The following is a 27486-nucleotide window of genomic DNA, read 5'->3' as shown; positions in this document are numbered from 1 at the left end:
AATTCTGTAATCTTTACCTTGCCCTTTGTCTGGACTGTGAATTTCAATAAGTATTGTCTCTTGCAATCTTCTCAATCGGGACACTGCCTTTTGTATTGCACCCGGTTCTTCGTTTTTCTCTCATTGTAGACTTAGTTCCAGAATTCTTTTCCATCCATTACTCTTATTTTTCCCCCACGTGGGTATTTTATGTTCTGACACCCTCTGACCTATTTTGTGCTTGTCCAAGAGATGTCGGCAGAATGTTTCATGCTTTTCTACCGAAACACTGCTGTAGTACTGTGAAATGGTTTTCAACCTGGGAATCTCTTCCGCTGGAGAATTTTTAACTTTTAGGTTCCTCATGATGACTTGGGTGTCCCAAACTCAGAAAATATAACACTTTTAGATTAGTTAATAAAATATAGCATTTCTCGCCTGTATCAAGTCTTCTTTAAGTATCTGTGGCACTCCAGGATAACTTGCTTAATTTCCCAGCAAGTGGTATTTTTCAATTCTCTTAAGTGGAATGTGAGACACATTTGAATATCGTACCATAATTACCAGTTTGCAGCATTTTACGATTGTTTCAGTTCTTTGTGTTTCATTCCATGTCTCCAGCATGCAGTGCTTCACTCTTGTTTCTCTTTTCTCTAAATGCATATTTGCAGATTAACCTCTGAACTCCCCCATCAGTTTTGGGTGGTGCACTCGCTAGGTCTGGCAAAGGTTTTCCAATCGCCATCTTCCATGGATTTTGTGATGTCTCCGTAGTTTATTGCCTGCTTTACCTCTACCTTTGCATTGTCTCTCGGGTATTGCAGCATTTCTAGAGATTCTAGCTTTCTAGAGATTCTGCTTAAATGAGTCTCATAATAGGGTCACTGATGGCTCAAAAAACCTCTAAAAAGTCTCATGGGCAGTTCAAAGGTCTTTGAGTTGTTTGTGGATTGAGTTATTTATGGATCTTATTTTTTTGTTTTTATTATTTACGAGTTATAATCACCGAAGTGATTTTTACAAGCAGGTAGTAAAATCAGTCGATCAGTCTGAAAAAAAGAATTCAAAACACAGTAGGTCAACGTTACTGTCAAAGTTAGTATCAAAGAGGGCGCCCTCTATAGGTTGTAAGATGTACTGTTTAAACAGAGAAAGGGGGTCTAAGCTTCTGGCAAGAGCTCAGTTACTTTTCCTTAAAAATTAGGTCCAAAATGTCCGTAGCAGCGATGGCCCATGAAGGTTTAAGGCCCCCTATTAGTTGCTCCCACCACAGCACTTCCGTTAAATAAGCTTTCTCCAAGTGATGTAGCAAATAAGGAAATCTGTATGAATTTGTGCCCGGGCATGATAGCAGAAGGTGCCGTAGTGTTTCAATTGATTGGTTTGCTTTGCAAAAACGACAGCTATTAGTCACGGAAGCTCCTCTTATCTGCAGAATCACATTTGTAGGCAGTAATTTCAGCCTGGCACGAATAAGTGTAGATCTTGTTTTCCTACTTGGGTGCCTAATGAGGAACGGTTGTACTTCGTTCAATTTTCTGACCGTTGTGGGTAGATGCTGGGTCAGTTTGTAGGTGGCTGCTTTCTCCAGCGTATCAATCCAATCTGTTTCTTCTAAGCGTTTTTTTGTTTTGGTAGGGTTTGAAACTAGTTCTTCAATGGAACTTCCACAGGCTTCTAGTTTTAATTTACATCTATTCTCCCAAGTGGCCAGGAGTTTGCATTTGCTTGAGTTCAGCTCTTCTTGAACCAGGGAAAAAATCGGTGGAGAAGATGGATCCTTAATCTTCCGATATAGCATTATAGTTGCCCTAGTTACTATTGCCGCCAGGGACGATAGTGAAAGTTCTCGTCTGATCAATGCTATCGGTGTAGAAGTCGTAAGAGTAAGGACTGCACGCCAGAAAAGACTTTCCAGTCTTGGCCATACAAGGTCGGGTAGAGATGGCATGGCTTCTGCTCCGTAAGTGATTGTGGGTATCACTTTCCCACAGTAAAACTTTATTAGAGGCATCAATGAAAAGCGACCGTATTTTCTGTCAAGGACTTTGGCCTGTGAGATGAGGTTTTTCATTTTTGCATGCAGATGAAGTTGCATTGCTGTTTTTTTTTTTTTTTTTTTTGCGAAGAATCAATCAGGACCCCAAGATATTTGAAGTCTGATGCTTGTTCCACTTTCTCTCCTGACAAGAACCATGTAGGATTTCCTTTTTTCAAAGATCATTATCTTGGTTTTTTGTCTGTTTACTTCCAGGTCGTTGGCTTTAGTGTACATGGTTACAGAAGCCAGCTGACATTGTAGGCCAATTAGTGTCTGATCAAGTTGTATCAGGTCGTCAGCGTAAAGGATTCTAGAAACGTTCATTTTGCCTATCTCCGGAGGAAAAGATCTTGTCTCAGCGTTTGCTTCTTTGTAATCCCCAAAGTACGCCAAAAATAAAGCCGGAGCAAGGGGGCAGCCCTGTTTAACTCATCGAGATGTTGGTATTACGGAAGAGAGCAGACCCCTTGAATTCAGCCGGACCTGGACACTTGTGGCATGTAGTGCTTTTAGAGGACCAGGATCTCCGGCGGGCAGTTCCAGGCACTTAGCTTCCTCCAGAGTTTGCTCTGTTGACTAAGTCAAAAGCCTGGGTGAGGTCTATAAACGCAGGTAGAGTGTTTGTTTCCTCTCCAGGACTTTAGCTTTTAATATACTCAATAGCAAGATGTTGATGCTAGTTCCAGTGCCCTTTTTGAACTCTGATTGTAATGGGTCTTCACACAGTGCTTTTTTTGCCCAGAAATTGATATGCCTCAGAAGTAAGGTGCCGTAAACCTTCCCTATGACATCCAATAGAGCCACGGGTCGGAAATTCCTTGGGTCATCTTTCCTGCCCTTTTTAAAGATCGGTATAATCACTGCTGAGGTCCAAGAGGGCGGGATCCTGCTTTGTGTGGTGCATCTTTTGAAGATCAAGCTCAGACGTTTTGCCCATTCTTCAGGAGCAGATTTTAAGGTCACATTAGATAGGCCATGGGGCCCTGGTGCCCTTGAGTTTTTCAGCTTGATTATAGATGACAGTATGTCGGCTGGGTCATGAAGATCAACCCAAGGAGTCATTGTAGTTGATGGTGTAGATGGTAAATGCGACTCTGGAGATTTAAACAGTGATGCATAGAATTGTACCCATGTTGACTCTGGTATGCGGTTTGACAGGATTGATTCTGTCGCTTTACTCCGTGGGTTGATCAGTTTCCAAAAGTCTCAGTTATTGTTGTAAATTTGCTTCAACATAGCCTCGGAATCCTGTTGGTGAAGTGAGGCATGATCTTAACCAGGCTTTGTAGACTCTAGTTGCTTCTTTAGCATGAGATCTATTTAAGGCTGTGTCATGCCGTGCAGCTGTTCTTTTCGCTCTGCGGACCATATTGCGTTTCGCCCCCAGTAAGGCATCAAATGTGTGAGTATGACAGGGTCCTTCTGGGTTAGTATGCTTTGGATCTACGTTAACAGATCTAAAAGGTTCTAAGAGCGGTCTGTAGTCCACTTCGAGGCAGTTTACGTAGTGAGTAGGAGTCTGTAATATCTTGGATGTCATTTCGAAAGACCCGTACCCGGTTTCCCTTGCTTACCGGTTCGACCTCTCCCAGATAATGGGAGTTTGCTGGCTTTGCCGATGGACATTTTATACTTAGAAGATTGTGGTCACTTTGAGCAGTGTATTGGACACTATTTTCCACCAAACTGGCCAGAAGTGGTTGAGAAGCAAAGATATAGTCAATGGTGGAATAAGCCAAGCCACGCTTCCACGTTTGTGTCTTACAGGTTTCGGGTAGCGTGGTTGCTGTATTGAATATATGCCTTGAAGTCATTAAGTTCGACCACTCCTTTCCCCATTGACAAGCCTGGGAGGATGTAGGTTCTGATGCATCTGGTGAGTTTGTGGAACAGTTGATGTTGAGGTCCCCGTAGATGATTACCTCTAAGGCTTTCAGCTCTAAGTGTACAGAGTCTAGCATAGCTGTTACCAGGTCAAACAGTAGGTCTCTTTGGATCGCCTTGGGATTCCAATAGATGGTCATGACGAGCAGATATGTGTGAGAAAAAGTTTCTGCGCTGACCTCACTGTGAAGCCATAAGAGGAGGACCGCTAGGACGAATGGGGACTTCAAAATGACCTTTACAATTTGTAGGCCACTCCCCATCCGAACTGCGATCATTAATCCCGAAGATGGTCTGCCTTTTTCGCCTGATAGAGCCGGGGAGAAAGCTATTTCAAACTCATCAAGTGTTGGTTTTTCTTTCAACCACAGCTCGTGTAGACACAAGATATCGTAGCCACCTAAATTGATGTTGTCTGGGGTTGTAAAATGAAGAAACCCCCTTGTATTCCAGCAGGCTAAGGAAAGTAGGTGCGCGTCCAGATGAGTAAAGGTTGACGTTAATCCCGTCCCTCTCTTTCTTGCCATGATCCTCCTCCCTAACGCAGGTATCTGTAACCTCTTCATGCTTTTCATTTTTGACCCCTACTGTGTAGGTTCTAGCTTAAACTAATGATTTTTCAAAAAGCTTGCTCACTGACCTCCCAAGGGACTTAGAAACCTTCCTACTCTCACAACAGGTTAGTGTTTACATTGGGAGTAGGGTTGTGCCTTGCAGTTGCTCTACACAATCTCCCAGACTAATGGTTCTACACTACTACAACTCCTCCCCCACGCAGCTCCTCCTCCTCCTCCTCCTACTCTTCCTCCCACACTACTACTGCTCCTTGTCCTCCCACACTACAACTCCTCCTCCTTCTACACTACAACTCCTGCTCTCCCACATTGCTTTGAAACAGTATCTTTCTTATCGTATAAATGCCTAACAAGCAAACAATAAATAAATACTCATCTGCCTTCTCTAAACACTTGTCTCGAATGCACACACACGCTCATACTGCAGAACCATTAACACCCCTAAGCCTATGGCTCACCTGATCCAAAACTCTTCTCCCTAAGTCTTCACTTTCTTCTTCCTCCTGCTGTTTTCTAGGTCACTGTCCACCTCCTCCTCTTCATCTGATCTCACCTGGTACACTCAAACTTCCGGTTTCCTATCACTTACTTAAATATCACTCCTTTTGGGCAAGCTTGGCCAGTTATCCCTAACCAAACTTCTTTCCTCTCCGAAATGGGGCTTAGTCCGCCCATTTTTTCCCAGCAGGCTTGTGACTTGGCAGCATTGGAAATGCTGTATGACAGTTCGGGGTTTGGAGTTCATCATTTGGGATCCCTTTGGTAAGTTCGGGGAACTTTTCACTTTTTAGTTCATGGTGGTCTAGTGGATTGCCTCTTTCAATGTTGGGTTTACTGCCTCGGCTCTGTGGGTTTCCACTCTGTGCAGCTGCTTAGTTGCACTCGGAATCTCTCTCGATGGCCACTTCTAAGCAACGATTGGGTGTCTGCGGTGCTAAAGCTTTGTTTGTGCGAATGATTATTCTTGGGTTCTCCGGCTTTTCTTATTGCCTCATTGCTGATATCTGCAATGGTAAAAAGAACACTTAAGTATTGTGAGAAACCTGAAGGTGTCCCACTTATTAGTCCCTGGAGAGCTGTCGTCCAGGTGGCCAGCACACATCCATCGCTATTGGATCCAGTTCCTGGGGATGGACCAGTGCAGTCGGATCACCTGGATGGGGGTCCTTGGGGAGTGGAAGTGGGATACTGAAGGGTGAGATGCAGTACCCCCTTCCCTATAACACCTTTTACCAATCCCACAGGGATAAAAGGAGCACACTTTCAGCGAGGCCGAACGCACGAGGAAGCAGTGATTCCGAGACTGCAGTTCAAAAGAAGGAGAAAGGCGGAGGAAACCGAAAGGACGACAAGGAGAGAATTGCCCTTTTCCACCCAGACCCGTGAAGCCTTGGAAGACAGAACTATACGACCAGGAAACGCCGCTGGTGATTGGTGTGACAGATGTTAACAGTACACAGGGCCTCTGGCACTGATGGCCAGGGATGGGAAAAGAGCTTGCCGTTGTGGTACCGTCCTGGACTCCAGCAAAAGAAAAGCCAACGAGTTCAACACGGAGGAAACTGATATGAAACCGGACTGTGTTAAGCTCATGTTTGCAGTGGCAAGATTTGCATAAAGAAAAGAAGAAAATGGACGAAGGTCTTTTGTGAACTACCATGGTATTGGGGTTAGAGTGGTCCGGCGCCATGTGGGCGCTCATTCAAAAGACTCGATATCCCGCTCCTTGGCAAGTAGAATGTGATGAACTGTGAAAGTACAACTGAAATGGTATTTGTGCCCCGAAGAGGGGAACGCCATATGATGGTATAAAACCAGCGAGTTGTTAATTGGCAAGTGCTTTGAGAAACCGTAAAAGTGGAAAGAATAAGCTGCCCAATTGTTTAAAAAGACATTAAGATTCCTGAATACTACAGGAACCCAAGTGGCCGAGGTGATTCCCGGGAGAGATGTCAAAGTGGTCATACAAGGGTCGAGTCAAACCCCTTGTACAGTCGAAAGTCTTTGACACGTTGTGAATTGAAAAGCTAAAGTGAACTGCATTATGGTAACAAATGTGAACACTGCTGAGGGACGTCCACAGTGTAACATTCGTCTGAGCCCGATTGAGTTGAGGGAGACTGATATTATGAAAGGGATCAGAGCCCGTCTGAGGGGAATCCTCTGGTTAAGAAGAGTCGCGCGGCCTGAAGATCTATAGAAGGAACTTTTTTTTTTAATTTTTTTTTTTGTGATGCCTCAGTCCCTCTGATGCAAGAATTGGACACAGAAGGTCCTGATATTGGAAAAGGAACTGTAAACTCGGGCAAGAAAAGGCCCAGAAGTGTGCTGTGCTCAAGAGTTCCGCCTTGTCCTGTGCTTCAAACGTGGGGAAGGGAGACCCAGGCTATAACATCCTGTCATATCCTTTTGAGAACACTTCTTGTTTTCTTTGTAATCATTATCCCACACTATTTTGTATTTAGAGGTAGAGACTGGCAATAGGTTTTTCTTAGTATAGGCCCTTTTTATTTGACTAAACTCACTAGGACAGTATTAATATTATTTGATGGTCTTAGCTTGCTCCCATCTTAGATTTAGGTTTAGATTAGGCGTTTATCTCACCCATTTTTACAATTTAATAAATACCCTACAACTGTGATCACTTGTCTGTCTTGCTTTGATACCATGCCTTCCTTACATACATACTTGAAGTTTTCTGCTGACCTGGTTCTGCACGGATAAAGGTTGGCAGAAAAGGGGGTGGGGGGTACAAATTGGAACCGTTTCTGTTGCCATAGTCCATCTCAGCGGGAGGAACTGGTTCTGTATTCCACCTTGTTAGGCCTCCCAGTCCTGGCTGAGGGGGATTCTTGGCACCATTTGTCAAGGCAAAGTTATTGGCCATGTCACAACAGTCTTTCTCAGCCTAGGTCTTTGTAGAGTTAAGCAGAGTTTTTTTTTATTTTTAGGTATGGTAGTTTCTTCAAGCTTCTATGGGCGCTCTATTAATTAGGTTGTCTGCATCTTCCTCTCTAATCATGCTTGTCCACAATACGGATTGCTTCTCCTCCGGTAACTCATGTCTGGATTCACCTCTTGCCATGCTTACTGCTCTGTTCTTTCGCCTGGCCTCTCCCGGGCCCAACAACCATGCACTTTGAAACCACCTGTTTCTCCCTGAAAATTAGTTATATGAAGGCTTCTAGATGTTGGCTTGTCACAATACCCGTTATGCAGAGCTATAAAAACCTAATGGACAGTAGTACCATTGTTGGAAAACGTATTTTGTCAGCATTCTATGAAAATGTAGGGGCTACTGTCCTCCCGATGAATGACTTGGCCTATGCATATTAGTTGAAATATTAATACAAGATAACATAAGCCTACTGTTTATTAGCTATTGTGATAGCTATGTCTACTAAACAGTCCACTATTGGTAATGGGGAAATGTGCACATTAAAGAAAAAAACAATTTGTATAAGAGTAGGTTTACATTTTATTTGTAATTATTTTTTTTCTGCTTTTCAGCTGCACTTCGAAAACAGCATACAGCCGAACTACACCTTGGAGATTTTTTAGTCTTTTTAAGGCGAGTTGTTTCCTCGAAAGCTATTCAGTCAAAAATGGCTTCTCCAAAGTGGACAGAAGTGCTCCTCAACATTGCCTCCCAGAAGTGTTGCTCAGGTATAAATAGCCATTTGTTATGTTGCTTTCCTTGGTGTAATAACTGTTTTTCTGCTTCTGCATATGAATCTTTATTGTATTTATAGTCTGATCTTTGAAGAAAGGGTATCATTAAACCAACTTTTTGAAGAACATTTCTTTTGTTGAATATCTAACCACCCATCATAGCTTAATTGTATGTCTGCTGTTGCCCTCATAAAATAAGACAATACATATGCAAATACAAAGTTCAATTACTTATTTGGGTAATTTCGACAGATTTGGAAAATGGGGTTTGCAGAGATTAAGTATTTTGTGCTGCATCACACATGTTTGCTCCAATTGGGGCAGATGGAATTAGAACAAAGGACATTTGATGGGTTGACCTTACTAGTTTATCAGAGTAGTTTTCAAATGTAAAAGAGGCAATATTTCTGAATGGGACTTCAATCAAATGGACATACTTAGCCGCTTGCAGCTCTCTAGAAATATTGAGTTACTCACGGCTTGTGACAAATACAAGTTTTTTTTATATCTTTGCAGTGTCACTATGGGAGCAATTCGAGAGTTATGTCAAAAACCTATTTTAAAGGAATTCATTGGAAACTACCGTATCAGGTGTTCTCTACGAGCATGTAATCAGTAATTTACCAGAAGTAATCCAAAAAGGAGCATGCACCAGGCAAGAAGTAACACGTTTTGTTACAGCTGGGCAAGCACATATCAAACAGCACAGTGGAACAGAACTGATTGAGTGCTGACAAAACCTCGCACTGCGGCCAAATCTTTTTTACTGCAAGTACATTATTTACATAGAGAGAGAGAGACAGTTACAATTTGTTTTTCAAGTTATCAAGTTTTCCGTGAAACTGATTGGTGGGGCAGTGTCAGTCCCTTATAATTAGACATATGTTAGCAAGAAATGATTGGAGCGAAACAGTCCTGCCATCCCCTCAGCCATCACCTCCCCTTGTAGCACCACATTCCTTCCCTTTGTTAATAAGCAACTACGTAATTGTGCTGACCTCCGGAACTTTATTTCGAAGGGATTGTGTCCTCCGACGTATTCCTCATCTTAGATATCTCCTTCCAGCTCTGCTGGCCTCGGAAAATGTTTTCTCTAGAGGGCGCTGCGCGTCGACGTCCTCCGAGTCGATGTCCCTCGACAGCCGCCGTATCGACGTCATCCTGCCTATAAAGGCCGCGCGCAGCGTCCGTTGCTCAGTTCCGTTTTTCCGCACTTACTCAGTGCCTCGGAATACCGTTGCTCAGTTCTTAGTCAGATTAATCCTATTTACCTCGAGTTATTCGATCCGTACTCGATGGCTTCCTCGTCGGAAACGACAACTCCTCGATCCGGCTTCAAGAAATGTCGAGATTGTGGGAAAAAGATGTCATTGACCGATCCTCACAGAATTTGTCTGTGGTGTTTGGGAGCTGAACACCATTGTTCGGAGTGCAAGGACTGTATGTCCATGACAGCTAAGGCCCTGAAGGAGCGTAGGGGGAAGCTTGAGAAAGTTAAGACTTTTAAAGCTTCTTCTTCGTCGACGAAGTCGAGACATTCGTCTCCTCGTCACCATTCGCGCTCCAGGTCTCGGAGTGGGTCTCATCACTCCTCCAGATCGAAGCACTCGAAGAGGAGACGTCGAAGATCCCCTTCTCCGTCTTCCTCTTCCTCTGTTTCGCCAAAAAGAATCCCTTGCCCCACGAAACATAGTTCCCGGGCTGAATGGGAGGAATTCCGAAAAAATATGATGAGCGTCTTCGAGAAAGCGGCCTCGACCCCCTCGAAGACTGCCGAGAGCGATGCTCTGGTCGAAAGACCCGAAGGTCAAAAACGCCGCGAGTCGCAGTACCCGGCGAAAGAAACATCTCGAACCCTCGAGCAGGACTATGACCTCCAAACCTTCCTCGAAGGTTCCGTCGACGAAGGTTCCGTCGAGGTCGATGTCTTCGACGCCGTTGTCGAAGGGACCTTCGACACACGGGTCTGTCGACTCGACGCCGGCTTCGACGCCGGCGTCGACGCCAAGAAAAGTCACGGTTACCACACATCCAGTGACTATCCCCAGGCCCTCGACGTCGATGGCTTCGATATTGTCGAGTAGAATTCCAATTCTGTCGAGGTCTTCGAGGCCTCCGCCTCTGTTTTCGACGCCACGCTCGAAGCCTTCGACGTCGACGACATCGACGTTTTCGAGGCCAATAATGACAAGTTCGGCACCCTCTGCCTTGGAAATGGGATTTACTCCCTTTATGAGTTCAGAACAATTGAGAACTATATCCTCAATTTTAGAAGAGGGTGATTTGTCTGAACAGGAAGACAAATTTTAGTTACAGGGACCTGTAACCCCAGTTAGAGAGGAATTTTCCTCTGAAGAGCGCAGATTAAAGGATCTTCATGATTCTTTACATGATGCAAGTGGGTTAGACACTTCCCCTTAGGTGGAGTTTGCTAAGCCAGATCCGTGGGAGCATGCTGAAACCCCCTACAGAGCCTTAATGGCCAGGATTACAGAGTTCATGGGGTGGTCTGCACCTTCACAATCTTTCCAACAAGATGACCTCACGGATATTCTTGACAAAGGCCCACAGGAGGATCCTGTGGTGCCTTTTCATAAAGCTCTTCAGAGAAAGATCATGACAAACTGGGAAACCCCAGATGTAGTACCAGCAGTAAATAAAAAACTGTCTACAAAGTACAGGGTATCTTCTACAGACCCAGAGTTTTTGTCAAAACACCCATCCCCAGAAAGTCTGGTGGTACAGGCAGCATCCTCTACCGATGTCAAGACGGCTTATCCTACCGTCCCACAGGACAGGGACGATAAAAAATATGATGCTATGGCAAAGAAAGTCTTTTCAGCATGTAGCATGGCGTTAAAATCTGTTAATGCTACTTGCACCCTTGCTAGGTTCAGCCATACACTTTGGGAGTGTGCTTCTACAGCAGCTGACTGCATCCCGGAGGGAGAAGAAAGGGATGCGTTCCTGAATATTATACAGGACGGTAAAGACGCTATGTGCGAATCCCTCCAGACGGGCATTGATTCGGCTGACAGTATCAGCAGAGCAATGGCGGCAAGTACATCAACCAGGAGATTCGCTTGGTTGAGAAAGTCGGGTTTTGCCCCAGATGTGCAAGCCAGGCTCTTGAACATGCCATTCGATGGCTCTTCTTTGTTCGGGAAAAAGGCGGATGACAGTTTAGAGAAACTGCAAACTTCAAAAGCAGCAGCAAAATCCCTAGGAGCTGCAATCCGTCAGACTCCTTTTCGTCCCACAGGAACCTCTGCGAGGGGCAAGTCCTTTCGCTTCTACTCCGCATTCGGAAGAGGTAGAGGACGACCGGCTCAAAGGGGTCAAAGAAGAACTACCCGAGGTGGACGGGGTAGATATTCAAAAGCCGCAGCAACAGCAGGTGCCTCTTTACCATCGGCATCTGCATCAGCCGCCCCAAAACCACTCTGAGGACTTCCCTCACAGGACACCTGTAGGAGGCAGGTTGACTCAACATCTGACGGTATGGCAGGCTATCACGTCAGATGCTTGGGCATTGGAAACAGTTGCCCAAGGTTACTGCCTGCCTTTCCTACGTATACCTCAGAGTCATCCACCGGGGATCAGCTCTCAGAAAGCTCCAGATCCGCTCCTCTTGCAGGAAATTTGGGACCTGCTAGAGAAAGGTGCCATAGAACCGGTACCTGTAGCAGAGAGGAACAAGGGCTGGTACTCCCCTTACTTTCTCATTCCAAAGAAAGACGGAGGAATGAGACCCATCTTGGACTTGCGAGAATTGAACAAATTCCTCAGAAAAGACAAATTCAAGATGGTCACTCTTTCTCAGATCCTCCAGGCCCTTCAGTTCCAGGACTGGTTGGTATCTCTGGACCTTCAGGACGCTTATTTCCATGTGCCTATCCATCTCAAACACAGGAAATACCTGAGGTTCGCAATTGGCAACTCTCACTATCAATTTCGAGTGCTGCCATTTGGGCTGACCTCCGCCCCGAGGGTCTTCACCAAGTTAATGTCGGTAGTGGCTGCAAGTCTAAGGAGGGAAGGGATGCACGTCTACCCCTACCTGGACGATTGGTTGATCAGGGCTGTTTCTCCGGAACAAGCTCAGATCCAGCTAAATCACGTGTGCCACTTCCTTCACAGACTGGGCTTCTCCCTCAATTTAAAGAAGTCACAAATTATACCATCGCAGAGACTCCAGTTCATAGGAGCGATCCTGGATACTTCCCTGGGAAAAGCCTCGCCACCAGAGGTGAGGGCTCAAGATATTCTACAGATGGTTACCAAGTTCCAGCATGCCCAACGTCTCCCAGCCTTCGACTTTTTGAGGTTGCTAGGCCTCATGGCATCCTGCATTTTCATAGTGCCAGAGGCTCGCCTGAGAATGAGATCCCTCCAGTGGGCACTGAGGACTCAGTGGTCACAATTCTCAGGGAGAATGACAGATCTTCTTCAGGTTCCCGGCAGGGTGGCTCGAGACCTTCAGTGGTGGGCCTGTCAGGAGAACATTCTGAAAGGAGAACAGTTTTGGCAACCCTGGCCGGAGATAACAGTAGTCACGGATGCCTCACTCACGGGGTGGGGAGCCCACGCCAACGACTTGACCATCAGCGGTTGTTGGTCTCCATCGGAGTCCAGACTACACATCAACCTGTTAGAGCTGAGAGCCATCAGACTTGCGCTGAAGGCGTTCCTGCCAGCTGTACAAGGGAAGAACGTCCTGATAATGACGGACAACACGGTGGCCATGCATTACCTCAACAAAAGAGGAGGCGTAGGATCACTACCCCTGTGCAGAGAGGCGATGCAGCTCTGGTTTTGGGCAATCCAAGAAGGAATCTCTCTATCGGCAGTTCACCTAGCCGGAGAGAAGAACTTGACAGCGGACGCTCTGAGCAGGCAGAACACAGTCTCCCACGAGTGGGAGCTAGCTCAGGAAGTCCTTCAAGAGATCTTCGCCCTTTGGGGAACCCCTCAGGTAGATCTGTTCGCCACCAGCCTAAACAGGAAATGCGACCTGTTCTGCTCAAGGGAATTTCCCCCGAGAGGAGCTCTGGGAGACGCGTTCATAGTGGACTGGGAGTTTCCGCTTCTGTACGCGTTCCCACTGGTCCCTGTCATTCCTCAAATGATCAGGAGGTTGAGAAGATTCCGGAGAACCATGATCCTAATTGCCCCGGATTGGGCCAGGAGAACGTGGTACCCGGACCTTCTAGACTTGTCCATCTGCCCTCCAATTCGACTTCCACTCAGAGAGAACCTACTCTCACAGAAGGGAGGTCAGGTTCTCCATCCAGACATCAAAACCCTCAACCTTCACGCTTGGCTTCTGAAAGGCTGAGGTACAAGGATTGGGACCTCCCTGATGATGATATGGAGGTGTTGCTTTCGGCAAGGAGGCCAGCAACAAAGTCTTTATACCGCTGCCGTTGGAACAGATTTTGCAGCTGGTGTAGAGAACAGAATATCGACCCTTTTTCATGTGGTACACCAATGGTTTTGTCCTTCCTACTATATTTGGCAAATTCAGGCCTTCAAGTTGGCACCATTAAGGGCTATCTCGCAGCGCTATCCATCTTTAAGCGTACTGCGGAAGAACCATCCTATTTCAAATTACCCTTGGTAATACAGTTTCTAAAGGGGTTAACCAATGTTTATCCCCCAAGACCATTCCAAGTTCCCCTATGGGATTTAAACTTAGTACTAACTTTCCTGATGGGTACACCTTTCGAACCTCTCCATTCTTGTTCGTTAAGATTCCTTACCCTTAAAACTGTTTTATTAATAGCACTTACATCTGCTAGAAGGGTGAGCGAATTACAAGCTCTTTCTTGTAAACCCCCTCATACTATATTTCACAAAGACAAAGTTGTCCTGCAAGTGAAGCCTAATTTCCTCCCAAAGGTGGTTTCTGAATTCCATATCACTCAGAAGATTACCCTACCATCTTTCTATCCTCCTCCTCACCCGGGGAAAGAGGAAGAGAGGTTACACAGGCTAGACCCTAGGAAGGCTTTAATTTTTTACATTAGTAGACTAGCCAGGATAAGACAGGCAGACCAGCTGTTTGTAGGTTACACAGGTCACAAGCTGGGGTTACCAATAACTAAGCAGACCATTTCCAGATGGATCATTCTAGCCATTCTGGAATGTTATAAACTGGCAGGGAAGGAGCCCCCTCAAAACCTTAGGGCTCACTCGACCAGAGGTATTGCAGCTTCATCGGCCCTCAAGAGGCGTGCCGGTTAAAGACATATGTGCGGCCGCTACATGGTCGTCTGTCCATACCTTTACATGTTTTTACAATCTGGATTCCTCCTCCAGTCAAGAGACTAGGTTTGGAAGGGCTGTACTGCATTCTATTCATCAATAGAAGACAGCGTGAAGTCAGTACTCCCTCCTCCGATAATAGAATACTGCTATGGGAGCCTATCTAAGATGAGGAATACGTCGGAGGACACAATCCCTTCGAAGAACAAGTTACTTCTTACCTTGTAACGTTCTTTCGACGGGATGTTCCTCCGACGTATTCCTCATCGACCCTCCCATCCATCCCCGCAGTTCTACTTCCCTTGTTGTTGCAGCTTACGCTCCTTCAGGGTGATTAGTTAGTCCAGAAAGTATTATTGTGGGCTACAAAACGGAACTGAGCAACAGATGCTGCGCGCGGTTTTTATAGGCAGGATGACGTCGATACGGCGGCTGTCGAGGGACATCGACTCGGAGGACGTCGACGCGCAGCGCCCTCTAGAGAAAAATTGTTCCGAGGCCAGCAGAGCTGGAAGGAGATATCTAAGATGAGGAATACGTCGGAGGAACATCCCGTCGAAAGAACGTTACAAGGTAAGAAGTAACTTGTTCTTCTCCTCCATTGCTCAGCACACAGGAAAAACATGAGATATCCTGATCTGGTTGAAGGGAGCGATTCGCACAGCATCTGACTGTCATGATCCCAGTAAAGGAGCACAGTTCCCATTCAGGCATACCAGGGAAGCAAAGAACTTCACATCAGTCAGTGGGTCTACAGTGGCTACAAGCCTGGCACAAATGGCATTTGTCTCATTCATAGCATTGCACCCATAGGCTCACATAGCGCTTGCATTGTTTTTCATACACTCAACATGGCCCTCGCCAAGTCCATTGTTAACTTAAAGCACATACTATACCTATTGCAGAGGGAGCTACGTAAGCCCCGCCTCCGCTGGAGCGCTCGCTTTGCGTCTTCTCCGCTGACAGCGGGTAACGCTACTGGCGATCTCCTGACAGACCCTGTCAAAGAAAAGAAAGTTCAGAGACATTCGTTTCCACAGAAAATCATTATTTCTGAAGCGTTCCTTCAGGCATCTGTTTATTTTGTAGTGTCTGCATCTTATGTCAGAAGTTCCTTCACAGCTGCAGCATCTCCTTCGCAGCAGTCTTCGTTTGCGGTCGCAGTGCCTTCATTCAGAAGTTTCCTCAGCAGACTCTGCATCGTCTGAAGGTATTTCATCTACAGCTTTCTGAAAAACCTGCAAACAAAAGGTATTTTCATTAATGAATGAACTTATAGAAATAAGAAAGATGTTTACCTACGTTGCTTACCAGAAGTTCCAGCAAGTTTTTCTTCGCTTAGTTATTACCGCGCTCGTCTCTGTAGGCCGCAATTACTCAGTTAAGACAAACTTAACGTTTGTTAAACGTTTTCTCAAACCGAGTATAGTCGCAGACATTAACCTTTTCTGAGAACCAAGAAAATGCAAGTTAAAAGGGAAAATATTAGAAAGAGATATCTCTCCAACATTGGGACTGTTCAGAATCTAATGAACTATAATATTTTTTCACCAAATACTTGCCCAAGATAACTCTAGAAAAGCAAGGACATCATTCTGACAATCATTTGAACACTGCAGCCTTTCAAGTTAAAAGTTTTCATACCAATGCGCCCTTGTAGAATACAGGATGGAGAGCTCCACAAAACATAAACACAGGTGAGAAGGGAGGGATTATCAAAGACACACTGCTATACAGTTCTTTCCCAGCAAAATTAAAATGATAGTTCTATTGTTATTATTGTCGTTTTCACATTAAAAGAATCCAAAAGTGCCCAAATAACAGATCCTCTGGCTTAGAAGGCATTACGCTCCTGCGGTGACCCAGGTAAGCGTTACACTGACCAATGAGGGGCCTTGTAGACATCATTGAGGACACAGTATACTTGTTGCCTTTTGGGTACACCAAAACTTGCCTTCCTGTATCGCCCATTCATCCCACATTCTTCCCAGACCCACCTATCAAAGGGCGATTTGAAACTGCCATTTGTGCTGTGACTGTGCCTCCCCGAACATATCTTAGTGAATTTAATTCCCTTGGTCTCCGCGAGTTCCTGTGAGACTGGCTCGCCAACCTTGCATGTATTGGCTGGTTCTGTTCCCGGTGACTGATGTCTCCTGGGGACGGTCAGCCTGAATGATTCTCCCCACCGCCCTAAAGTGTCAGCACACTTTTCTGTGGCCTACCATGCAGGATCTGTCTGGGTCATCCCCATGTAATTTTCTTACCTGTGGATTTTACCTGATTCACACTGTGCGGTCTATGCCACCATATTTATAGTGTGTCCGCCCCATGTCCCTACATGAGCATCTATGCCCCACTCCTAACCCCTTGCTTCTCGAGCCACGTCTGTGCTCTAGGCACCTTTGTTACAGCTGTCAGTGATGCCCTGTCCCCCGCCTGAGGTGCCCCTTCCTGTTCCAATTATTATTCCAGCTGGTAACTGCACCCCCCCTGGACAGCACTGTATCAGCTCCTTCATTGCATTCCCCTCTTCAATCGATATATCGATTGACACACGTTTTCCCACCATTTCTTTGTTCACTGCTTGGGCATCCATAGCATTGTTACCCTGTCCAACCCTATTACCATGCAATCCCGCCCATCTGGAGAACATGCTACCCAAAAGGTGTCATAGTCTTCTGCATTCGGTAGAGGTACTGCAAAGACTGCTTGCACCTCATCCTCCTCCTCATCATCATTCATTCCAGGATGCTGGGATCCTTTTTGCTACCCTCATTCCCCACATCATGATCAGACATTATATAACAAACCTTTTTCTTCCTGCAATTAGTTTTTGATAATCCACTGTCCTGCACAGAAGGCAATGAGCATCACGACAAGCACAGGAAAGTTACCTTGAACATTGCGGCCAGCCACTTGGACACCCAAGAAAACAATGAGTTCAGCCAACTGTCTGATACAGTGTCATGCGTCTTTTTGGTCCTCTTTTCATGCAAGATGCGGATCTCTTTGACAGCCTCTGAGAGCATTCCATTGGTGGCATCATTAGCTGATATCGCTGTGCAGCAACTGCTGCCGATTCTTTGGCAGACCCCACCCTCCATTGTCGCCGTCCTGTCTAAAACAAACGGTTTTGAAGTGCTACCATGCAAAGTTCCTGCATTCAGTCCTTTTTCGGTTGCATTTGCTAGCTGTACTACCTCATACCTGGCGATCTACAACCACTTTGCGTTAGAGGCTTCTTGCCACCCCGGGAATTAGCAGGGAGGCAAAAAAGACAGATGCTTTGCTGAACAGCCTCAAGTGTTGTGGAATTGCATCCAAGCTTTGTGACGATTATTCCGAGATATAATTGCTGCTTTTTTTCCTTCTGCTCATTGTCCTGTCCTCCCTTTTCCCTTAGTTCTTTCACCATCTTCTTTTTATGCCATGCAGAGAGGTCGCTAAATGGTAACATATCAGCTCAAGGCACAACCAAGGCGCAGTTGTGGAGAGTGACAAGGGCGCACACTCCTCCCCAATCCGGAGACAACTGGGCATATGCTTTGGACCCACAGGCCCACCAATGGTCCTTCACCGCTGCTGTCTAGTTCTGCAACTCCGGGATTCTCATTGTCTTCTTGCAGCCAGTGTTCATCCCTTCTACGGTCATCCCGTTGCTCTGAAACACAAAAGAAATTGTGAAAGAGGGTTTTTGTGAACTCGTTAATGTCTCTCGTCTATCCAGATCAAAGTATGTATATGCACATTCCACACTGCCCTACAACTTTCATTTTCCTCACCACCCCTTCTGCAAATCTCACTAAACCCTCTGTGTGACACTGCACCAATTCCTGTTCCCATTGTAAAACACCAAACCTCGTATTCTCATCAGGGATCTTGTGTGGTACCACGGGACATCGTGCCCTGTGGAATCTTTGCAGTACACCCTACTGCGGGTCATAGTCACCTGTGCTCCCCTTTGTGCACCCTACACAACGTATTCCAATATTATGTGCTTTGTGGCTTCTTTTCTGGCCATGATCTCTAGCTGTATATAATTATCAGCAAGTACTTCTTCCCCTTCATCTATTCCAATGGACCTCTACCGTTTGCCTCTGAAACAGCCACCAAGTCTTACTTAAAGATAGGTGCATCAGGCATCCCCCCCACCCCGCCAACCCCTGCCGTATTCTCCTAGGACAGGAATTGTTTTATGGGACCCTGTGATGTGTGGGATAAACGAGCACACACAGCAACTGCCATTTGCCTTCTCTCATCCCACACATTTCATCTCGTACCAAACATTCCCAGATGATGGGTCCTGTTCTCTCTGGCCCCCCCACCCCACCCCTATTGTGTCATAGATTTCATGAATCTTTTCAGCACTAAATATACTTCTTTTGTTGTGCTAAACTTTTTCTTTACTTTAAGCAAACCACCATACTCTGTGATGAAAACCAGAAGAGAAAGAGACAGAGAAAAAGCCACAAAACAATCCTATCCCTATTACTGACACATCTTTTTTTTACATTTCTCCCATTACCCCCAATGTTAGTGTGCCCATTTTTTCTTCCATGGGCCTCCTGTAACGTCTCATAGTAGAAAAATGTTTTAGCGACAACTGTGCGATACTTCCCATCAAGTTGGGACCCTCTCTTCATCTCCGGGTGGCGCAATGCTGTTGTATTTGTATACGTCTGTTATATGGCTCCATGCTCGTCTTTCTTTAATCTTCACTGCTGTGGGTGTTGCATACACCACTTCGTGAGGACCTGCAAACCTCGGGTCCTTCCACTTCCGCACAAAGTTGCAGACAAATATTTTATCACCTGGATAGAGAGGTGTTGGTTCTGAGACAGTCTCAGTGTCCTGTGCACTTTTGGATGTTTTCTCGGGGGCTGGCCCACTTGTATGTTGAACCTGGCGGTACACATATTTAGTGCATTTGTGAGTTCGGTCAGATATAGTTGTAATTCTGCCCCCAAAACCCGTGCAGTCGTCTTGGAATGCAAAATTGTAAGTGCAGAAGGGGTTGGAGCATTCATCCTTCTGCCAGTAACAATTTGATGCAAAGTAAAGTGATGATCCACGCCTGGTGAATTGCGGGGTGCAAAAAGCGCTAATGGGAGGCAATAACACCAATCCTTGCACAAGGTTGTTTTTAGCTTTGCTGAGTGTTCCTTTAGCAAGCTATTTAAATGCTCCACCATCCCATTCGCCTGCGACCAGTACACTTTGCAAAGTCAGTGCTTTATCCCAAGGATGTTTGTAAACTCCTTAAATAGGTCGTTTGCAAAAATGTGCCCATTGACGGACCTTATTTCAGCACATATTCCCCATCTGGAGAACACCTCCTGCACCAAGAATTTAGCTTCCTTCTTTGCGTCATTATGAGCACAGGAGCCCGCCTCAAGCCTAAATGAAAAAGGACAGAAAAGACATGCATGTACCTATAAGAGGCACATCGATCGACTATTGACACACCACGTAGTTCCCCGTAAATTCTGTAACAAGATCATGTAGATTTGGGGCGTACCACCTCTCATTAATCTTTGCTGCCACATGTTCTTTGGACACATGGGCAGAAAAATGCAGCTGCTCTTATGCTATAGCCAACAATTTTCTAGGCATTATTATTTTCCCTTTGCTATTTTGCCTCCACACTGTCATTTGGTGAGAGTGAGCACCCCCTCTGTATCCATAAATGTTTCTTTCTGGGGAACCTTCAACTGTAGGTCTATTATCTGTACAATGGGTATTGAGTTGAAGGGTTCTTCCTTTTCTGACCCTGTATTCATTTTATGCCCTATAGCCATCACTGGCACCCTTGCCTTCGCACCTGGGAATAACCTGGTGGTCCCCTCTGGTATGTAAGCCACTTGTTTTGCTCTGTCGGCCATGCCGTTCCCCTGAGAGATCAAGCCTGTCGTGGGCGGCACAATTTATTATGGCTATTTCTACTGGCAACTTTAATGCTTCAATTAGTTCACTCAGTAATTTGGCACGATGTACTGAGGACCCGTTGCTCCTCTTGCACCCTCTTGGTGCCCAGCTTGCCAATCCCTACATGCCCCTCTGTCATGTGTAATGCGCTTATCATTGCCACTAGCTCTGCTGTCTGTGCTGAGTAATGCAATGGTAGCCTCACTTGGGAGGCAATTTGAAATTTCCCATCCTTATTGTACACTTCTGCTGCACTAGTGTGTCTACTCCCTGTGTTTGGGTCTATGCTCAAGGGCCTGTCAATAGACCATATCCCCTCCCTCTATCGCTTCTTCCTTCACCTGGATGTTCCCTTCCTTTCTGTCCATATATGCTGCGCAGTCATGCATGTTTTCCCCTTCCCCTTCCTCTGCTGGCTCTGCTATGAATGTTGCTGGGTTGACCACACAAGATCTCACTACCTTGATGGCTGGGTTGCTCAATATATCATAACCTGAAGCCCTTTGTGTGGTGAGCGTATGTTTTGATTTCTCCAAGATGGCAAAAGTGAGTGCTCCACATACAGAACCACCAGGCAATCCATTGTAATAGTCGCTGCCTTTTCTATTGTAAATGCTGTTGCCACAAGCGCTTGCTCACACGGAATGTGTCCCTGCTTCACTGGGTGTAAGAGACCATTGTAATAGGCCACAGGCTTGTTCCTGTGGCTTCTTCTGCTTGAGGACCGCTGTCATCAATGAGCCGTCTGAATGAAAAAACAGGTAAAATGTGTCTGTATAATTGGGGGTAGACAACACTGGCGCATGGGCCAATGCCTCTTTGAGTTCGGCAACATTTCAAGTCCACTGTACTCCCCTTTTCTCCTTCTGCTCCTCCTTGAGTGCCTGAAATAGAGGCTTTGTGAAGTTGGAGTAGTAGAATACCCATGCCCTGCAATAGTTGCCTAAGCCCAGAAACTGCTGCATCTCCTTCACTCTGTCGGGATGTGAGGTCTTGTATATTGCCTCTCCTCTCTCCAGTGTTATCTCACGCCCTTCTCTGGATATTGTTTGCCCCAGTGTGATAAACCTGAGGGTATTCTCCCGAGTAGACCTCGAGAATCCCTTATTCAGGTGGCATGGGGAGGGCTGGCGCTCTCCGATCCCAACCCTGGGGGAGGATGAGTGAGGGAGACTCACCTGGGTAGGGGAGCCCGGGGTTATGCTTGGAGGATGCCCAAGGTGAGACACTGTATTCTACCGGTGACGAAGTCCCTGAGGCTTTTTTTGGGTATTCCACATCTACCTCCCTTACATCCAAAGAAGCTCCCTTAATAAAATCTAACCACCCCTACACCTCTGGTAAACCAAGTAGGATCCCAAACCCTGTTACACTCAAACCACAACTCCCATAATCCTTGTTTTCCACCCATATACTCCCCATCCTGCTTCTGCACGTCTGATTATTCTTTTCTGAACTCTCAATCTGCATTGACAAAAACTACTGTTCCCACAATTCCCCAGGTCTTTCTTAAACCCTCCCAAATGCTAACCTCCTCCCTTTCTGACACAAACCCTTGCTTACATTATGCGAGACAATGAATTAATGAAAAACCGGTTTACCTGAAATGTCCCAAACCAAGGGTAAGACAAAGTCAGGCAATTGACCAGAATCACACACACCTGACGACCCTTTCCTTGCCCCCAGGGATAAATGGTGGAACAAGAGAGCAGAATACATGCAAGGCAGACCACACGACATGAGCTCTAACTCAGCATGGCAGTTCAAGAATAGGAGAAACACGGCACATACCGAGAGGGTGACAAGGAGAGAATTGACCTTGCCCTTTCCGACCAAGGCCAGTGAATCCTCTGTAGAAGGAATCATAAGACGGCAAACAATAGCCAGCGTGTGTTGCAACAGATGTCAACGGTACACAAGAACCTCCTCCGCTGATAACCAAGCTGGGAAGAGACACTTGTCTCTGTGGTACCAACATTGATTCCAAAGAGAAAGAAAGCTAAGCGGTTCATTATGAACGGTGAGTCGAGGGGAGAGCCGATAAGAATCCGAACTGTGTTGAATAAAAACTATCAAGCAGCAATTGAACTGTGAAAGCATAAAAACATGAGAAGGGGGAACAGCGACAACGACGACGTAGGGCTCGGGCACATGTGGGTGCTAACTCAGGGCGATTACCAGAATGTTGAAGACTACCATAACCAGAAAGCCTTGGGGGGAAAAGGCAAAAAGGGGGTCAAAGTGGTCATACAGGTCTTGTAAAATCCTCTGTACAGTCGAAAGTCGTTGACAGACAGATGATTGTGAAGGTAAGGGAAATTAATCCCCTTTTGTAAGAGCTAAATGAGAAAGGTATTTGTGACCAGATTGGCAAGATTGAACCCAAAGGAGGGATGCCGATAAAAGGGGGCGAAGTTGACAAAAGTGAAGCTTTCCGAGGGGAAGTTATTTGTGAAAGGCCATTGTGAACCCGGCATAGGGAGGCCAACAGACCAGAGAAATCCGAGCCCTAAAGAGGGGGATTCTAGGGTGAAAGGCTGTCACCCAAAGACTGGTGAATATAAAAAGGAGAAAGTGTACGAACAATAGCCATAGTGAACCTGGCAGAGGGAGGTTGAAAATCGAGAGCGGCCTGAGCCTGATCGAAGGAAACACAAAAGAACAGGGGAAGTGGATTGTCCCCCTTGGCATTTGGATCCGAGCCAGGCAGAGGGAGATTCTGAAAATTGTGAATGAACAGTGTGTTGCAAAATTCGGCAAGAGTGAACCTGCCGGAGGGATGCTGACACAAGGCTGTGAAGCATGATGCCCTAAAGAATATTGTAAGACCAGGGGAAATGTATTTTCCCCCTTGGCATTTGGATCCGAGCCCGGCAGAGGGAGATTCCATAAAGGCCTGAACCCGATTGAGGGAAGCCTAGGGGTCCATTCCCAAAAGAGTGAGATCCAGGGGTGGAAAGTCATCCCCCCAAAGTCCAGTTGGAAAGGAACTTATTTAAAAAAAAAAAAAAAAAAAAAGTCAGGCCCTTGAAGGCAAGAGACCTATTGGCTCGTGCTGGGAGAGCTTGAGTTGTGCTATGCTCAGGAGATCCACCATGCTCAAAACCAGTGGTAAGGGAGACCCCTGGCAATCACAGCCTGACGTATTATTTGTGAACACTTGGGGTTCGTATAAGGTAATGCGAGCCTTCAGGTAAACAGGTGCCTTGTCGTAAAGTAATTTATGCACTAGGGAAGCTGTTTTAAAATGAATCTGATCTGGGGTAGGGAGCCAATGTAAAGATTCCCTCCTGAATGATATGTGCTCATGCCTGGGAATGCCCTTAATGATGCGAACAGCATCATTATGGAGGGTTTGAAGTTGTTGTAGCCATTTTTTGCTGACCGCTATCAGTAATGAGTTGCAATAATGGAGATGTGAAAGAATAATGGCTCTTGCAACTGAAGAGCAGTTTGCCTCAGAGATGAGGCTTGATCTTCTTAAGGAGTCTTAAGTAATAGTGGCAATTGTTTGAGATGTAACTAGCCTGAGTCTACGCACCAAGAGATGATTTGAGAAAGACCCCCAGTGTCTTAACTTTTCATACTTCTGAGATGGGACAAGCCATAATACTGAAGCAGGAATACTCCTTTCCCAGCTTAACTCTGGCCACATAGCTTCCGAATAGCAATAATTGAAGTTTTGCTTCATTAAGGCAGAGTCAGTTTTCCGTCATCCAATGTTCGATGACAACATACATGGAGTTCAAATTCATGCTATCTATATCATGATCCCCACTCATTTCCAGAATCAGTTGAGTATCATCTGCGTAATTTGTAAAAGAGATCCCTCAGATCTCTAAAAGACGGCAGAGTGGTCTAACCTACCAATTGAAGAGTGTAGATGAGATGCAGGCCGCTTGGGAGACACCACAGAGAATGGGAGCAGGTTTTGATGAATGAACCACTCTCTGAGGATTGCCTGAGATTAAAATGATTTAATCCAGTTTCTGGATTGGGGAGCACAGTTCCCTAAATTTGCGATAGTGTAAAGCAGGCCATCATAATCAAGCAGATCAAAAGCCACAGACAAATCGAGAAGGACCAGAAGCCCATTTTACCCCGGTCCAACATCTCAAACATATTAGTTGGTTGGTCGAGTAAGGCGGTCTCCGTACTATGATCAGCTCTGAACCCTGATTGTTTACTATGAAGTATAGATGATGATTCAAGATAAGCCTGCAATTGGTTGGTGGGTACTTTGTCCAGAATTTTCAGCAGAAAATTTGAATTAGTAATTTGCCTTAGGTTTTTAGCATCTTTGAGGTCCAGGCCAGCCTTCTTCACCAGAGGAGTGATAACAACTTTGATTGCTTCTCGGCCGGAAGTGGGGTGCATTAAGGACAGAGTTGTATCCATCTCGGAGTTCGTAACATGTTTAAAGGAGAATGTAAGTTGTCCTTCATGTTGTTTTAGTATTGGAAAAGGCTGAGTCTGGTTGACCAAGCCATGCTCTATATCGTTCTCATTTTTATCCCGGGCTATTCTAATTTGATTAGCAAAGGCCTGCTGGACGTCATCACAGTCCTGATACGTGGGATGGATGGGCTGTGGTGGAGCTTTGGGACTTTCAAGAAGTTTCAGGATCTCAAAAAGCTTCTTAGTTATTTTTGGCTCCAGATATTTCTTCATTGAAGACATTATTTTTTGCTGCGAATAATTTTAAGTTCATACACCAGCTTTAGTTACCTCCATTTCAGCTTGTTGGAGGCTATGGGATGTGTTAGCCAGGTTTGTTCAGCATTCCTTTTCTGTTTTCTCTGAATGGAGAGATCAGAGGTGTACATTTTATTTGATTGGTGTGTTTTCCCTCACAATTTCTTGCTAATGGGGGCGATTTTATCCAGCATTTTAATCAGAGCGTTATTATAGTTCTCCTCCAGGAGCTCAGGGGTGTTGGAACTACCAGTGATAGACATATCACAGATACAGTTCTGAAGATAAAGGGATTCAACATTTTTGAAATTAAGACTGTACAACACTTTGATCGAATTAGGTGGCTTTTTAGTAATGTCTTCTGAGTATTGTAAATTCCATTGCGCAATGGTCGGACCATATGCATGGATAGGTGTTCTTCATTTCCAAATTCAGGTTTCTCGTGATCACCCAGTCCTGAATATTTCCTGATTTAGCCATAGGTTCATTGTTCTTGTCTGAGAGTGCATCCGTAGGTGAATGCTGTCAGGTACCTTGAATCTTTGTGAAGTGGGATGGAGAAGAAGGCATTCTTGAGGTCGATTATCGTGAAGTATTTTGCCTTTGTTGTGATGTTATATAATATTGTTGCAGAATTTGGTACGAGTGGGAACTTTTACAAAATTGTTCAGAGGGCGTAAATCCTATATGAATCTCCATGATCCACATTTTGATTTCTTTATTGGGTATGTGGTTGTGTTGCACAGAGATGTTGATGCCTGTATTCTACCCTCTTGCCATAATGTTCGAAGGGTTGAGTATATTTCTTTGTCTGCTTCACGAGACAGTGGGCATGGTTTTTCTCACAGCAACAATGCTCCCTCTTTGAATTGTATTCTTACAGCCCCTGTTCCCTTCAGTACCCCTACATCATGGAGGCCTGTTGTCCACAGTATTTCAGGGAAATCCTTGTATGCCTGCTCTCCTTTTTCACTAATTGTGTCAGGCCCTTATTCTCATCAAGGTGTTAAGTACCGAAAAGGACGTTAAAAGGACAACAACCTTTTCGGTACTTAAGACCTATTCTGAAGGTGGCGCATTCTTCTGAATTCGGAAGGAATGTGCCACTTTCGGAATACCTGTGGCGGTTGCTAGGATGGGTTGGAAACCAACCTAACAACCGCCACATTATTAAACTGGCTTTTTGGAAGGCTATTCTTGTGGCACTCCGCCAGTTTAATATGTACGCTAAACTAGCGCACATATACGGTACCCTTTTGTTGGCGTTAAACTGGAGGAGTGCCACTAGAAGCCTTGTTTGGTGTAAATGAGTGTTCACATACGCCCGTGTGTTGTATATGAACACTTTCATGTACACCAAAGCCAGCAGCTTCAACATCCTGCAATGTTGAAGCTGCACACTTTGGTGTATAGGAACGTGTTTATTCACACCTGTGTTCTCGGCAGCATTTTTGTAAAATAACAAATGTCGTTAATTTACAAAAATGCTGCAGAGATTGGATTGCGCCCGTTATAACTAAAAACAGGCGCAATCCAAACAGTGCACTGTCGTGCTCTACGAGGACGCCCAGGCCCACTTGAGAATACAAGTGGAGCCTGGGCGTCCTCTTTTGGCGCAGTGAATCATGCTGTTTAGCACCTTCACTGTGCCAAGTTCAGAATAGGGGCCTCAGTTGTGGTATCAGCTTCTCTAATACTCTTACTGGGAAGGGTATCTGTCGCTGGAACACCATCATTCCTTCCTCTCCCCCATTAAAGAGCTGTTCGTCAGTTACCCCTGCTATTGTCACTGTTGGGCCAATGCATAACACTGTACGTCACTCATCTGTCCAGCATGGGATCACCATGTCTTTGCGAATCACCACTTCTTCGAGCTATTCTACTACTATGGTGACCCTAGCATCTTCCTTCTGGCACTGGGGCTGAAATAGAAATTCTGATGCTACTCTGAATAACTTCCCATGTATCTCCTGTACCCATCCCAGCAGTATCTGAACCACATACAGGAATAACTGGGGTACATGGGTTGTCCTTGCTGTGTGCATGTGCTGTGAAAAGAAGCGTTGAACAGACCATCCCCTGATCCTTGAATGTTGTTGCATTCAGTTTGCTCAGTAAATCCCTCCCCAATATGTTTATTGGGGTGACCTTTCAGTACAGTAGGGGTGCTACTATGTGGTGTGTCCTTATCGTTAATGGTAACTCTTAGTGGAACCGTGACAATAGCCTCGGAGAAGCCTTGCACGTCCATAACTTTGATGGTGGGAATCCATCCTCCTTTATACATGACTTGGTGGCCTCTGTATCTACCAGAAATGAAAATTCTCTTGACCCTATCTTCAATACTTTCTCTGGTTCCTCTTCGCAGTCTTCAGTTTCTGCTAGGACTGGACACACATGCACTCCCTATGGACTCTCCTACTTGGGTGTCATTTTCAGTGGAAA

At 45.5% G+C, this 27486-nt stretch overlaps 1 protein-coding gene across 10 annotated transcripts in view; it reads left to right on the top strand.

Annotated features, from left to right (window-relative positions):
- The window catches only part of HERC1 (HECT and RLD domain containing E3 ubiquitin protein ligase family member 1), a 3379312-nt gene that overhangs the window by 1313298 nt on the left and 2038528 nt on the right, over positions 1 to 27486 (top strand). For all 10 annotated transcript variants that reach the window (XM_069624399.1, XM_069624403.1, XM_069624396.1 and 7 more), the window contains exon 31: positions 7990 to 8145. In XM_069624399.1, the coding sequence (XP_069480500.1) occupies positions 7990 to 8145 (156 nt within the window). The remainder of the gene's footprint in view (positions 1 to 7989; positions 8146 to 27486) is intronic.

Source organism: Ambystoma mexicanum, chromosome 11 (genome assembly GCF_040938575.1).
Source record: "Ambystoma mexicanum isolate Mex_15411 chromosome 11, UKY_AmexF1_1, whole genome shotgun sequence".
Classification (NCBI taxonomy): domain Eukaryota; kingdom Metazoa; phylum Chordata; class Amphibia; order Caudata; family Ambystomatidae; genus Ambystoma; species Ambystoma mexicanum.
The sequence above is the reverse complement of the archived record's forward strand: the minus strand, read 5'-3'. Positions and strand labels throughout refer to the sequence as shown.